The 15,477-nt window shown below is 36.2% G+C and overlaps 2 protein-coding genes across 6 annotated transcripts in view; one reads left to right on the forward strand and one right to left on the reverse strand.

The window, feature by feature from the left end:
• The window catches only part of CCPG1 (cell cycle progression 1), a 23,543-nt gene extending 17,125 nt beyond the window's left edge, over nucleotides 1–6,418 (forward strand). For 4 of the 5 annotated variants that reach the window (XM_009272670.1, XM_009272671.1, XM_009272672.1 and 1 more), the window contains 3 exons: nucleotides 555–676; nucleotides 1,753–3,152; nucleotides 5,620–6,409. In XM_009272670.1, coding sequence (XP_009270945.1) covers nucleotides 555–676; nucleotides 1,753–3,152; nucleotides 5,620–5,800 — 1,703 coding nt within the window. In that variant the 3' untranslated portion in view covers nucleotides 5,801–6,409. Of the gene's footprint in view, nucleotides 1–554; nucleotides 677–1,752; nucleotides 3,153–5,619 lie in introns of all 5 variants that reach the window. The other variant, XM_009272674.1, reaches the window with a different exon arrangement.
• Nucleotides 6,219–15,477, reverse strand: part of PIGB (phosphatidylinositol glycan anchor biosynthesis class B) — a 13,006-nt gene continuing 3,747 nt past the window's right edge. The window contains exons 3-12 of the mRNA XM_009272687.1: nucleotides 15,036–15,183; nucleotides 14,306–14,410; nucleotides 14,005–14,135; nucleotides 13,254–13,394; nucleotides 12,789–12,840; nucleotides 12,141–12,352; nucleotides 10,841–10,905; nucleotides 8,385–8,595; nucleotides 7,440–7,620; nucleotides 6,219–6,860 (exon numbers count right to left, since the gene is read on the reverse strand). Of these exons, the coding sequence (XP_009270962.1) occupies nucleotides 6,729–6,860; nucleotides 7,440–7,620; nucleotides 8,385–8,595; nucleotides 10,841–10,905; nucleotides 12,141–12,352; nucleotides 12,789–12,840; nucleotides 13,254–13,394; nucleotides 14,005–14,135; nucleotides 14,306–14,410; nucleotides 15,036–15,183 (1,378 nt within the window). The 3' untranslated portion in view covers nucleotides 6,219–6,728. The remainder of the gene's footprint in view (nucleotides 6,861–7,439; nucleotides 7,621–8,384; nucleotides 8,596–10,840; nucleotides 10,906–12,140; nucleotides 12,353–12,788; nucleotides 12,841–13,253; nucleotides 13,395–14,004; nucleotides 14,136–14,305; nucleotides 14,411–15,035; nucleotides 15,184–15,477) is intronic.

The following is a 15,477-nucleotide window of genomic DNA, read 5'->3' on the forward strand; positions in this document are numbered from 1 at the left end:
CCTGCAAATACTTGCTGCTTTGTGAGCAGTGTGTTATAATTGTGCTTCTGCATGGAAGTTTAAATACTGTGTTAAGATCCTCTTGTTCATGTAACTTTACTTAACAGTAAAAGTTGTAGTTCTGAGATGGATAATGCATGGACTAATGGTCTCCCTTTTATCCTGATTGGCTTGCATGTTACTAAAAAAAGGACAAAAAAAATCACACATATCCTGTCCTGCATAACTTCTGTTGTTCTGTATCTAACTTATTTCTACGTAGTGTTCCAAAATCCCTTCATTTGTTATCATCAAATAAAAGACAGCAAATTTTTGGTCTGTTTGAGAAATTGTTTATCATTGGAAGAAACAGAATCAGTATGTAACAATCTGGTTTTATAATCTTTATTTTGTTACAGCTAAACAGTTACTAGTAAGTACAGGGCAGAAACTGCAAAGTAAGAATGCTTTTGAATTTGCAGAGAAAATGAAGATGATGTTTAGGTTCGTCTGTTCCTCTAACTACTTTACTTAATGTAAGTCAGACTATCAAAAGAAAGTTTTTATCTTTGTAGGTACAATACAGATCCAGAAACATCAGCAGCTGGTGACAAAGACACGTGAATTAAAGGATATGAAAGATGACCTTTACCAGTGCCAACAAGAGCAAGGCGATAAAGTGCATCATAAAGTGGGGGTAGGTATGAGTTTAGCTGGAAGTCACTGGGTTATTCTGTCATTATATGTGTAATTTACACAAAGTGAACTTAATTTATCACACAATCCATTACATTTTTTTCTTTAGTAAATTCTTTCTGAGAATGTCATTTTTCTTTCCCCTGAATTCTTGACAAAGATTTTGTATTTTGATAACATTTGTTATTGGAATGTATTTAAACATACTGGTTTTTATGTATGTAGTCTAGGATTTATCTGGACACAGAGACTGTCTCTTTTCCTATGACATAATGGCAGGTTGTCATTAACGAAGACAGCTGAAGTAGAACATGCTGGGTAAAAACCTATTGCAGGTTGAACCTACAGGTTTTGTGAATTTGCTTTCTAAATTGTCAATGATTATTAATTTTTTAAATACTTAACCTGTACTTTTAGTTTTTTACTGTTAGATCATTCAGAGAGAAGATCAGGGAGTGCTTTGTGTGTGCGTGTCTTTTTTTTTTTAAGTTTTCTTTTATGTGGCTGATAGCAGCATTCATACATAATTCAATATGTTTAGTTCTAGAGTTTGTCAAGGACACCAAGAGACTGGGGAGATCCTTTTGTGTTAGGATATAGTTACATGAACACATATTTTCAGCAGCAAATTTGGTTCAAAATCAGTTCCTGAATTTCTGCCCCAACTGTTGAATGTCCTTGCTTCTGCTAATGTATTTGGTTTTGTAATCTGTAAACCCAGTTTGCTGAACATAAATCAACAGCAAACATGCACATTTTCATTTCCTTTTAAGATGGAGCAATTAATGTACCCAGTTTCCTATCCTTCAGCTAGTTAAACCAATACAAGTGAGGGCTGATGACCTCTGGTTAGAAGGGGGAGCCTCTCACATGGTCTTTGTTGCTAAGAAAGTGTTTGTGTGTATATCTGAGATAAACAAACTAGCTCTATTTTTGCATCTTGCTGGAACATGTGTCACTGCATCCAAAATGAGAAGTAAACTCTCTCTGGGCTACCTTGGTCTTTCATCTTTCTAGCTGAAATTGTAACAATTCTAATTGTAGTATTTTTGCTTGTTTTCTTTTTGTTTGTATTAGTCACTCAAGGGAGATCTTGCCACATGTTTGACCTCTACTGAGGTGGAGAAGAAATTCTTTGACTCTCAAAAAAAAAGTCTTGCTGCAGAAAATCAGCACTTAAGAGAATCTCTAGAGAAGGAAGAAAAAGCTTTGGCCTCACTTCAGGAAGAATTAAGGAAGCTAAGACAACAAATTAGAAACTTAGAAGATAAAGGTACTAGTACTGAGTCTATTGTAATGGAAAATCAGAAACTAAGAGAACATTTGGAAGAGGAAAAGCAAAGAAACCACAACTTTCTTAGGCAAAAGGAAACACTCTTTGCAGAGGCACAGATGTTAAGGAGAGAACTGGACAAAGAACGTCATGTTACAGAAGCCCTAAAAAAAGAACTGGAACAGTTAAGTTCTCGTCAAACACCTGACAATGCTGATGATGATACATTAAGAGAAAATCAAGAAATAGAAACTCTGCGAGGAAGGCTAGTAGAACTAGAAAAAAAGCTAAACTTTGAGCAACAGCGCTCTGACTTATGGGAGAAGCTGTATGTTGAAGCGAAAGACCAAACTGAAAAACAAGAACTTAATGAAAAGGGACAAAAGAAAGGTGCTAAAGGGCAAAGTAAGACTAAAAAGAAATCAAAGGAATCATTTTTTGGTTCAGTTAAAGAAACTTTTGATGCTATGAAAAATTCCACGAAAGAGTTTGTAAGGCACCATAAAGAAAAGATTAAGCAGGCTAAAGAAGCAGTGAAAGAAAACCTGAAAAAATTCTCTGATTCTGTAAAGTCTACATTCAGACACTTTAAAGATACCACAAAAAACATCTTTGATGAAAAGAAGAAGTCAAATGATAAAAGACAAGAGGCAAACAAGAAAGCTCAAACTTTTTACCGAGAACGTAACTCTTACGAGAATCTGAAGCACGTGCATTACAGGGGACCTAACATGCCAAAAGAATTCAAAGATGGAAGAAAACATCAGTTTACAGCATTTGAAAAAGATACAGATTCACAGAAATGTCTCAATGATCCTTTGTGTAATAGAAAACATCAGTTTGTCTTAAAGGGCTGCTCTGGTATTTTTGAATGTGCTCATGAAGAATTCATTAATCTCTTTAACAGAGTATCGGATCCTATTAGGGTGGATGAATTTAATCGGCTAATGAAAAAGTATTTGCAACAAGTTGTACATAACTTTCATCACTGGAGAGAACTAGAAAATTTCATCAATAAGTTTTTTCATAATGGGGTATTTATACATGACCAGATGCTGTTCACTGATTTTGTTAATGATGTCAAGGATTACCTGGAAGATATGAAGGAATACCAAAATAATAATGAAAAGGTTTTTGAGGATTTGGACAAATACATCTACAGATACTACTTTCATTATGATAATTTACCCCAATATGGACCCAGGTTTGTTTCCGTGTTTGCTGAACTTGTTAACACAATGAAGTAGTCTTTGTAAAGACAACTAGTGTCCTTGTTCTAATAGGTGGTCTTCTAGCCTGTACGTATATATACATATATATCCACACTAGAAGACTTTCTGAAGGACTCAATGGAAATACTAGATTGTATTATATAAAGTGGATCTGTAGTACCTTATATATAAATCTTGTGTGTGTGTGATGTTTGTTTGCGAGGCACTACAGATCCACTGTACATAGCACAATCTAATATTTTTACTGAGTTCTTTAGAAAACTGTGTAACTGCAAGTAGGATTACTTTAGACTGAACAGCTATGATTGCCTATCTGATTGAATGAATAACTAGCTCAGAAGCAGCATTAGCTAGGACTTCCTTGTTGTCCTTCCCGGTATGAGAAGGGTTTTGGATATATTTGAGCAGTCTCAAAGTCCTGTTCTGGCAGGCATATTCCCTGATGGCTTTTTAGGAATTTCACGACTCTTTTGTAGCTTAGTATAATACTGAGTTAGTCTGTGTGCCCAGAACAGAGCTACTCAAATGGCAGGCTTTAGTTCAGGTCCTGACCCTGATTACATTTTGTTCAGGCTTGCTTGCAAAGGTCTTTGGCGTGAATTGTTTCCTACGTTACTTTCCTGTATCTAATGGTATTCTCAGGGCTTCTACAGAGCGGTTGTAGTACGCTGCCTGGCTGGCCCAATGGAGCTAGACATGGTGGGCTGTTCCTGCTGCATAGACTTTGGTGAAAGAAAATTAAGCAAGCAGCCTTAATATATTGTGTGGAACTTGCTCCTTCTGGAACACTTACGTATATATTTTATGTGGCTTTTAATATCATTGCTATTACAAAATTGGCTATATAGTCTCTTGTACTAATGTTTATTCTGATCAGGTAAGAAAAAATGTGATCTAGTAACTAATTTATAATACACAAAAAGTTGTCCTTGTAGACATAACAGAACTTTTCCCTGTGCTGGTATTCAGTGCAAAGCATATTTAGTATTTAGATCAAGGTGCAGTTCTTCAGTCAGGTTTCTCTTTTGGACTTGTATTGTTTATTATTTCATATGGTTTATTGCAGCAGGAAGTCTGAATACTTAACTACTTTGGGATTACTAAATGTTATGTGAGGTAGTACTTTCTCTTATTAAAAGTTGAACCGTGAAGATGATACTCCTATTATCAGCTACCAAGTAGCCTTTTTAATGTCTAGTTTTGGCAAACACATGACATAAGTTTTATGTTTTTATTTATAGTCCAAGTACTTTTTACTAATTTACTATTAAAATGAACTTTAATTTTTAATTAATTGAGTACTTCAGTTTGCAGAAAAACAGAATCTCAAATTCATTTACTGATAGTATTATACGGAAGTTTGTATGATACTGAGGATGCAAATAGCCTTGACTCAGCTTAGCAGAAGGCTAGAGACGCTAGTCATATAACAGCATGTAGTATAATGGGACTGTTTGCATCAAAAACTGCAACAGGTGAGCAAGTGTTTTGTCAGTGCCCCCTCTCTCTGTATAAATGTACTCACTGTACATGAAAACCTCTGAAGTGCCTACGTTTACACAAAGCATGCTTTCCTAAGGCTCTGTAAAGTTTTTGCTTTTTTATAGAGCAGAATGTAATAGAATAACTGAAAAATAGATTGAGACCTCACTCAAGCATCACAGTAGGAATAATCAAACAGCTGTTTTATGTTTTATTTATAGTCCAAGTACTTTTTACTAATTTACTATTAAAATGAACTTTAATTTTTAATTAATTGAGTACTTCAGTTTGCAGAAAAACAGAATCTCAAATTCATTTACTGATAGTATTATACGGAAGTTTGTATGATACTGAGGATGCAAATAGCCTTGACTCAGCTTAGCAGAAGGCTAGAGACGCTAGTCATATAACAGCATGTAGTATAATGGGACTGTTTGCATCAAAAACTGCAACAGGTGAGCAAGTGTTTTGTCAGTGCCCCCTCTCTCTGTATAAATGTACTCACTGTACATGAAAACCTCTGAAGTGCCTACGTTTACACAAAGCATGCTTTCCTAAGGCTCTGTAAAGTTTTTGCTTTTTTATAGAGCAGAATGTAATAGAATAACTGAAAAATAGATTGAGACCTCACTCAAGCATCACAGTAGGAATAATCAAACAGCTGTTTACCTGGCTTTATCCTAAAAAGACCTTCAGGCAACCAGCTGCAGAGCATTTTTATTTTTAGAAAGAATTTATTTCAAATATACCAACTTATTGATGATTTAAACAAACAAATAAACCCCACCCCCATTTTGCTTACAAGAGAAAGGACTACTTCTTAATACTAATTTTGTTTTCTTTTCAGTCAACCTCAGCATGTTAAAAGCTGTTCTTGACAATGTAATTGTGTTTAAAAATGTTTTTGGAGAGATGCTTTCGTAAGAGTAGTAATAAGCTTTTGTTTACTCCTTGCAGTCGACCTAAAAGGCCTTCTTTTACACAAACTGAAAATTCCAGACATGAAAAACAAGCTCAGAAGTACCACCTCCGTAATAAAAGAGAAGGTAAATGGCATAAACATGGTCGCACTAATGGAAGACACATGGCAAATCTTGAAATAGAATTGGGGCAATTACCCTTTGATCCAAAATATTGAGTAATTTATGGTAAAAGTAAGATTAGAATTAATAATTCATGTTGTCTCTGGAATCTAATTGTTTTTCAACAAAGCAGCAAGATGCAAGTTTTTTCTCTAAATAATTTGATTTTTACACATTTTTGTTAAAAGGCAGAAGTCAAGCTTTCTAATTTGCATATTCTGTACTGTTGCTTTAACTGTTCTTCAGAAGTGATGATAGTTTGGGTGCCAGCAGTATTGTTGCAGAAACTAGGCATGCAATGACTTGTGTATGAAAAATATGCTTAATTGCATTCCGTTAGTGTAGCTCAAGCTTGAGTCATGCATAATGTACCAATAATTAACTCCAGTGTTTGATATACTAACTTCATCTCATCCTTCAAAAAATAGGTCTACATTATGGTAATGTATTTGTTAGTGTTTTGTAATCTTATACTTGCTTCTTGTCTTTGGGGGGGGGAGGGGGTTCAAGAGCCTGTTGAATTGTGAAGAATTTGCTGTGCTGCATTCTAATCAGCTTGCTGATTTAAGCACTTGAAATGTCTTGCATATCTGCATATTGTAAGAAGAAAAATAAAGAGACATTGTGGATAAAAGTCTTTATTTATAAAACAAATCTGCATAGCTGTACAGTTCTATAAACATGGTCCAGTCTTGTCTAATTCCTTATTGTCTAAGTAGTCATATGGTAACTTTGGTCTTCCCGATGTTTTCTAGTGTTGCAGGGTAGGTCAACACTCCCACCCTGCCATACTGCTACTGAAGTTGCCTTCAGGAAGAGGTTTAGGTATTTCCAGACAGCCAATGGCTGCCTAATCAGACTTCCCCATTTGACTTACCAGGTTTCAGACTCACTACTCTCTCCTTTCTGCAGTACAAGATCTTCTAAGCATAGTACTGCTACGCAAAATTGATCTCATTAGGTCTGAAGTCTAGAAACTGATCTTCAGGTATGATTCATTTCAGTTTTTTTCCCGTAGACGTAGATGTGGCTTCCAACTCGTCCTTGAGGTATGTGAGTGTGAAAGACACTGGCTGTTTTCTCATAGCCCCTTAAAGCTAGAAATGATGATATTTCCTGTGAATGAACATACATTAGTTTCTACAGTCAGGAAGTGTAGTTGGGAGCACCAGAACAGTGTTCCAAAGTCTTCTGAAAACTATCAGTTCAACTGTCCCCTGGAAGTTTTATCCTTTATTTTAGGAAAGACTGCTAGAAAAAGAGGTACCTATCCTGTTTGATCCTGTCCGGAGTGGTGGATATTCACCAGACACTTATTTGAGGACATGACTTCATAAAAGAATTGAGGGGAAAAGGTACTCTGACTGCAGGCATTTTTGCTTGTCATTGTTGCTTACTTAAAAGTGTATGGTTCTAGGAACAGACCGCTCATTTATTTTAATATGACTTGAGGAGAATTCCATAAAACATTATGTAATGTAGAATTCTCACAGAGAGGGCATACATGAATATAAAGTATGTATCACTGGAATGGTATCTATACTATATTATGGACCAGAGGGTTCAATTTTAATTTAAACTGTGTTTTAAAAAGTTGTGGACAACAATTTTCAAAAATCTTAACTATAACTCTCCCCTAATTTATTTTTTAACTTGACCTCAAAACTAGTTTGTTTCATCTTGTAGTTACCATACCTCTTCTAGCACACTGAAGAAGATCAAGTGACTGGGTAATAACGTATCATTGTAAAACTCCTTATTAAGCCAGCCAAGTGGATTAGAGTAAAACACATCTGCTTCGTCAATATAGCTCTCATTTCCGGTTAGGTCTGGGGGACACTGAAGGAATCTCATTTTTAGAGGACAGTGAACATGACTAGGGAGAAAAACAAAACAAACACTTCAGGATAAACTGACCAATATCTAAGATTTTAAATGACTCATCACTTAAAGACACCTCAGTCAAAACCAAAATTGAGTAATTAGTTTTTTCCCCCAGAGTCATATTTTCTTCCCTTCTGTACTTCATAGGAAAGCAAAAGTAGAACAAGTCGATTCAGCTCCAAACTGCTGTGACTATGTTGTTAGCAGTTCACAGAAAGCAGATTTATCTTAACAAAAATACCATCTGCGTAACATCAGTTTCTTAAAAAGATACTTTTCCATATCAGCTTCAGTGTTTATATTTGCTTTAATGTTTTGTTTACTTGCTAGGATCTATTGCAAACTTTTTGGAATAGCGACCTCAGTCGCTGTATGTTGTAATTACATTTCTTTACTCTCTAGCAGCAGAAGTAAAGGTAAAATTAATAAAGTTTGACAGTAACAATTAGTCTTTAGCTTTGCTGCAAAAGTTACCGTAATGGAACAATATGACTTACTTTCAGAAGTCGTAAGACTGCGTATCCTCATATAGAGCTATTTTACAAAAACTGAGTAAAACTTAGATGCTGAATTTTATTCTGTGGTATAAGCATTTGGCTTATTTCCCCTATTCATTCTGTATTAATGGTATGAAAAATCAAAACTCTTCCTGTACATGTTTATCCATCTCAATTTATTAAGCTTAGGGGGAAAAAAAAAATCTTAATTTCTGCTTAAGTGTATGGATTTTAATATAGGACACAACTATTTTAATACCTGTAAAATGGAGTAGAGTGGCACGGCATCATGATGAAGACAAAAGCTTGTGACTGGTAGGAGTTATTACAGAGTTGCTGTATGTGACTCATAACATCAAGAGTGCCTCGCTGGTGAATCAAGCCTGCGTACAGGGCTGGGAGTAAGTTTGATAAAAGCAGGAACCTTGCTGCAGATTTCTTCCATGCTTTCAGGTGTTTCAAAGAATATCCTATAGAAACATTTGAGTAAGTTTTAGAGTCATGCAAAAACTAACAGTTCCACACAGTATTTTTGAAAGTACCATAACTTACTGGAAAACCATTACTCAGTTGATAACAATACCTTGCTTTGAGGTGTTTCAATATAGTGTTCTTTCTGTCTCTACTCTTTGAATGGAAATTCAACGGTTAGACTTTGCCCGTATTAACTCTTGGGTTTAACAGTGTAAATGTTAAACCCATACCTATCTTTTGAAGTACAGAAGTACAATTTCAAAGCCAGTGCTTTGTCTCTTTAGAGCTTAATTTTAATTTCTTGTGGGGAAAAATAGTCCATTTGGTAGTTTGGATGAATGATATGTGGTGACTTACTGATGTGTTCTGATTCACGCATGTCCAAGTAGAGCCAGAATAAATGGTAACTACATGTGCTGTGGTATTCTTTTTCTCCAACATGCTGAAAGCTACAGCATTCCCTTATGGTTATTCATTTTTGAGCTACTGTCCTTGGAAAAGCTTACTCCTCCATCTTTTCCCATCTCCCGTCCCTGCCCCTTCCCCTCCACTATTCTTGAAGGAGCTAATAATAGGAAGAGACATTTCTCCTGGTGGGAGATAGCTGTATAAACCTGTTTCTCACAACCACAATTTAGATGAACCTGGCACAGGAGACAGCTTCATGTTGCAACAAGTCTGGAAACCCTTATTAAGTCATGTGCTTGTCAGTACTAGGAGATAAAAATGTTTTATGCAGCCTAGCTCTGTGACCGCTTTTACTGAATCACAAGAAGCAAGTTAGAATTGGCCTGTTTCAGAAGTCAGGAACAAGTAAGTTAAATTAGTCTTCAGCTGGTCCGCTCTGACAAATTGCAGATCTTTATCTCAGATGAAAACAAAGTCCACTAATTAGTCTGTGGTTTAAACACTAGTGGAAACATTCTATTATAGGTATTTTTCTACTGCTTTTGTGAAATGCTCTTAGCTTATCTTTAAGTGTGCTTGGAAATAATTTTGAAATTCATGTGGGTTTTTTTTCCTGCTTTTATTTATAATGTTTTGAGCAATTTAAAGACCTCTTTGTAACTAGTTATCAGAAATAACTTTTGTCATTTTTTTTCTTTACTAAAGTATCCAAACAGATGATAATTAGCTCTTGATAAATTCTGGAATTTTTCTGCATGTGAGGTAGAACTGTTTCATCTTAAATCTGCTGTTGAACTAAGGCAAGACATATTACATATTTGATCTCAGCAGAGAACAAAAATTATTGAAATAAGATTTACTTTTGTTTAGACTAGCAAAACAGGTTAAAGAAAATTACAATTTTCATTGATTCATCTGTTTCGAACTTGTATTTAAACTAAAGCTATACAGCTTCATGTTCCAGAAGTTTTAATCTTTCCTTTGTAACTTTTCAGCATACTAGACTTTACATCATGATTTTACTTTTCCTACAGATAAACTACTGTAGTTAATACCTAGTTTTATAAACGTAAAATACTTCCTTATTAGGCTCTTTTCTGTGTTTAAAAGAAAAAAAAACACAAAACAAAGGAAAAAAGATAAATAAATACTTTAAAAGTTTCTGTTAAAGTATCAGAAAAATCTTTGTTAGCAAAAGCAATATGCTTTCCAGTTTAAACTGCGGACAGATTTTCTTTAATTTTTAAGTTAATCACATTAGTTCAGGGACCTTACTCCTGTTTTAACAAATTCACCTTACTATGCCTGAAGGAAAAAGCTATCACATTAACTGCTCTAAAACTTCTGTGGGAAGTAGCCTCCAGCTGGTGGTTGGTTGAAAGCAGACAGAAAACTAGCATCATCTACTAACACACCTGAATCTAGAAAAGGATAATTTTAGTTTTTGAATACTTTCATTTTTTTGTTGCATACTCAAAGGCATTTGTCAGGCATATTTGACAGAACTGGGTGGAAGAATACTACAAAGGAGCCAAGGAACAAAATTCACTGTAAGGGTGGCATTGCTAAAAAGTTAGGAGTCACTGAGGCAATTTTCATATTTTTTGCAGGAATTACTTTTATCCAAGCTAAGGATTCTCCGTCTGTATTTCAGTCACTTGCTGTTCCTCATCCTTTTTGGTTTTTTTCTTTTTTTTTCCCCCTAGCTGTAAGAAAAGGTTAGGCTAGTTCTAAGAAGCCTTTGTCAAATACCTACATTGACTATTAACAGTCTCTCTTTAGGTAAAAATTATATACAGGGGAGGTTGCAAGACATTTGAAACCAATGCTTACCACAAAAAAACATGCAAAATGGCAGTACTGGGTAGATGAACCTGAATTCTTTATGGCTCAGAGTCCTGTAATAAAACAGATACAATAGTACAGCGAGAAAGTTAAATGCATCAGTTCTGTTGACAAAATGTGTTTTAGAGCATGGAGGACTAGAAGAAAAGCACTTGCATGTACTAAAAGCTTTTGGCATTGAAGCAGTTTAGAGTAAAAATCCAAATTGTCACTTTTTAAGAACATAATGAGTACATTAAAATTAAGATTATTCGGTCAGTTTAAACCAAGCACTAATAAAAGTACCCGGTTACTACTCTAGCAATTAAGTGGTCTGATTCTATGACTACTAGATATAACTTAGCTAGTACTTCACCAGTTTGCTTTCTGTAATAAAACACAATAAAAAGCGTGGATGAGAAGCCAAGATTCAAGTACACATTTGTAGCTAACAAAGTAACATTCACCTCTGCTAATACAACTTTACACAATTTCCCATGCCAACTTTTGGGGCTTTTTGGGGGATTACTGCAAGACTTGCATCATGGGAACCAAACAGGTTCTTACAAGACTAAGGGAGATAAAAAAGGCCTAAACCCAATAGAGCTATATCCAGTTTTGAGTTGGACTGAAAGAAGAGACGGCATTTGTGGCCTTGCTGCTGTTTTGCTGTATTCGGTTACTACTGCAGTCTAATATAATTTATTACTTAGTATTTATTAATTTGCTGTATCTTTTCTTCTCTGAAAGTGTCTCTCATTTAATCTACAGTTAATTCTGATGCTTTAGAACAGCTTACCTTTTCTTCTACTTCTCAACTTAAAATGAGACATACAGCCCTATGATAAATGTTAAGAGCTGTGTGTAGACTTGTGAATGGAGTAAGTTTTAGAGGCCTAAGAACATCTCATCATACTGGGGATGTATTAAAGAACCAAATTAAATGGTATTTTTGTTAACAGGCATCTAGTAAACACAGTTTTCTAATTAGTTCTGTTGTTGCTTAAACACCTGTTAGGTGATTGAGTGTTGTTTTTTTTTTGTTTTCCATTGAATTTCATGCTGAATTATTTTATTCTTTAAGAGTCTAATCAATTCTAAAAATACATGTTTGGTAACGATACACGAAGTAGTATTACATAAAATTTAGAAGCTATTGTATAATTGACTGCATTTCTTAGAGTGTTTGAATAGTTTAAAGTTTTCTGTCACTTAACCTGAATACTATGGTTTTTTGTTCTAGAGAGGACATGAGCTTTGAAAAGAACACAACCAGTGAAAGATAGTAGTTACACTTAGAAGAAATTACCTGTATACCAGCACTGTCCAAATCACTGCCATTAGAAAGATGCGATACCTTTTTGGTGCCAGCACACAGCCATGAATAAAGAAAGGCAGATGGGTACCCAAGATGACTGGTAGTCCCTGAGTGAAGTACCAATGCCAAGGATGAGATCCGTAAAACGTTCCCAAATTCTGCAGCACGTTGAATTTCAAGAAGTTCAGCTGAACCAGTACCCACTGGGAGATTTAGGGGAGGGGCGGAGGGGAAGTTAAATACAAATCCACAGTGAAAACTAACAGCTAAATTGAATTACACAGTCATCACTGGCCTTAAATGATACAGCATTTTCACTCATACTTAGGTTTTTTCCTACTAAGACTTGTCACAGACTTTCTATATTAGGCAATTAAACACAATAGTGTGTAAGTTTTGTAGTTTGTTGATAACTATGGATTTATTGAGAGCTGAGCATACTGATTTTAAGTAACAGTCGATCATTTAAAATAACTGAGAAGTCAGCGTTTAAGGGTTTATGGCTTAGGATGTATTTAGAGATCATAGGGCAGACACAGTCACAGAAATAACAGAAGTTAGAAAAGTCTGAAACATCCGCCCATGTTAAAATGCTAAAACCCCACCTTTTTCTTGCAAGTCAAGTTTAAAACAACTTACCTCACCAAAAAATACACGGTCAATTATTAAAGAGGTTCCTACTGTGACCAATCTGCAAAAATGGAAAGTTGGTTGCACTGATATTGCCTGAATTGCTTTTGTATCAGATGCTACTCTTCTCCAAGTAGCTGTCAAAACTCCCTGATTACTAATCTTTTCCGAGATTATCCATACTAATGGCCATTTTACAGTGGCCAGTTGCCATCACCCGGTATCCTTGGCACAATCCCAGATTAAGCTGGAATGCTGTTCATGTCTCATCCTCATGAAATCTCTCCTAGTGCTTTTTTGCAGCGTATACATTAATTTAAAGGAAGCATGCCCCTTCTTTAAACTTTTGCAAAAGGACTATTTTTTTTCCTTGTTTTTTACATGAAATCAGCTTTTTTGGGTTGTCTGTGGTGGTAAAATCAATCTTAAGATATAGCTGTGCACAGTCATAGTTTAAATTCAGAAAGAACTTACCCAACTGGAATGCAGTTGTGTAGGATAAGGACTGCTTTCCTCTGTTCTTGCAAAAAATGACTGAAGACCAAAGGTATCCATGGGATAACAGCGGTGGGACGAATAACGATTGCAAGTGCTATCAAAGCTAAATATTTGCAACTAGAATGAGAGAACATAAGAAAAACAAAACTTTATCAAGAGATTTGGTCAATTATTTTGCAGACAGTGACATTTAAACAACTTAAATACTGTCATGTCTCTGACCAAAAGTTTTTCATGCTGCAGGTAACTTTGAGTCTCTCAGTGCAGATACTCTGTTTTGCTTGGAAGGCTGCCAACTATGTAATTGCTTTATTAGCAATGGAGTTGCTAACTAGAAGCACATACTTGCTTTAAAATAGATAGCTGGTAAAGAAAGTCGTGACCACAAATTGACCTATATCTGAGCCCAAACAAGCTTTTGTTACCTTTTCCCAAGTTACCACAAATTCCAGTCCTTTAATTTAAAGTTTCCCATAAAGTGATACTCTGCGTAAGGGAACTGGAGAATAGTCATTTTACATACCAGCTATATCACGGCTTCAAAAAAATTTTTAGAGGAAATGCCACAATTGCTGTTCCTTCCATGAACTAGAGCTCTTGCTACATGAATGAGGTGGTTTTGGTTGCCTTATATTTTAAGACAAAAGTTAGCATTTTAAACAGTATCAGTAGATTGGTGTTATCCCAAGCCAAAAATTATCAGTACTGTTAGTAGAAAGTTTCTCACCTGCTCCCCATCTTGGAACCTTTTATCGGATAGCAGGAAAGAGCAAAAATGGTAAGAAGAGTTTCCATGGTGTTTGTTAGAGTTCTGGTACAGGAATACCATGTAAACCAGGAACACAGCTGGCAGAAGTACTGAAAACAATTATGAACAACAGGATGCACAGGGAGAAACGTTAACACAAACTCTGTATTTTCAAATGAAGGTGATCATTCAAGGTGTGACTTACTATCATTTTGCTGTTGTTCGCACTGCAACAGTGTTTATTAACATGCATAATTTTTTTTTTAAGGCTGAGACTCACCACGCACTTTGCCGTTTCTGCATTTTCAAGGTGTCGTACTAATGAGTAAAGCTTCACATCAGCAAAAGCTGCTAGCACCGCCTGTGCAAGTCTAGGGACCCATATCTAGGTAAGCAGAGAGAAAATTTTACTTCCAACAAACCTGTTAAATTCCAAGTTCGAAGAGAAGACTACTGAATTAGCGAATGACTGTTTGGACCTGAAAGTGGTAAATTAGTGAATATTCTCTATAGCTTTTTTATGATTAAAAAAAAAAATAGTAAGGTCCCAGAGTAAGACTAGTATTTCTGCCAAAACAAAGAAAGTCTAAAGTTCAGCTGAAAGTGTTCAGAAATTGGAAGTAGAATTCTTTGCCATTCATCTCCAGTAGGAGTCAAAAGGGACTGCTGTTACTGAGTTTAGTACAAATATATGTTAAACACTTTGGAAAACTCAACCACTGAGCAATTATGATGTAGTGGCAAACAACATCAGTATGAAACTCAAGGGGAGTGATGGAGGCCAAGAATAATCCTCTGCAGTCACCGGCATCAGTACTGTGGCTGGGGATCTAAGAATGAGTTCTGCACCCATGCAAAACACTTCTGTGCAGTCTCTGTGCTCGTATGCCTCTAAGTGCCAGATTCAAGGCTTTGTATTTTACCTGAACAATGATAAAAACACACTGAATTTAAATACGATGCTTTTAAATTGAATTTTAGTAGCGGACACGTTTTTTGGTTGTACTCACCAGCAGCTGAACATCGTCCTTCCCCAGCAGCTGCAAAGCTTTGTAGATGCTTGCAAAGATCAGTGGGTATGAATAGCCCCTCAAGCCACTTGCCCATTCCCAAGTTAGGTAGCCATAATTAGGAATATTAAGGATAAATCTTGAACAACTGAGACAAAAGGTTTCATTCGAGCTGTGTGTCTTATTCTCAGACTCGCCCGGGTCGAGACATTTGCCCCGTGACCAAAGGCAGTGGGATCTCCGTTACTGGTCAAGCTAGCGCCTTACGGCCGTGGAAGTCTCCACCCGAGCGCTCCTCCCACTCGCGACACGGCGGCCGTGACTCTCCGGTCACGCGGGGGCGGTATAAAACTCGGGAAGCGGGGCCGTGTTCCCTCCGGCCCGCAGAGAGCGACGGCGAGGGGGCCGTGAGGGCCGGCGGCGCGAAGGATATTTGAAGACC

This window comes from Aptenodytes forsteri, unplaced genomic scaffold (genome assembly GCF_000699145.1).
Source record: "Aptenodytes forsteri isolate BGI_AS27 unplaced genomic scaffold, ASM69914v1 Scaffold526, whole genome shotgun sequence".
Lineage (NCBI taxonomy): Eukaryota > Metazoa > Chordata > Aves > Sphenisciformes > Spheniscidae > Aptenodytes > Aptenodytes forsteri.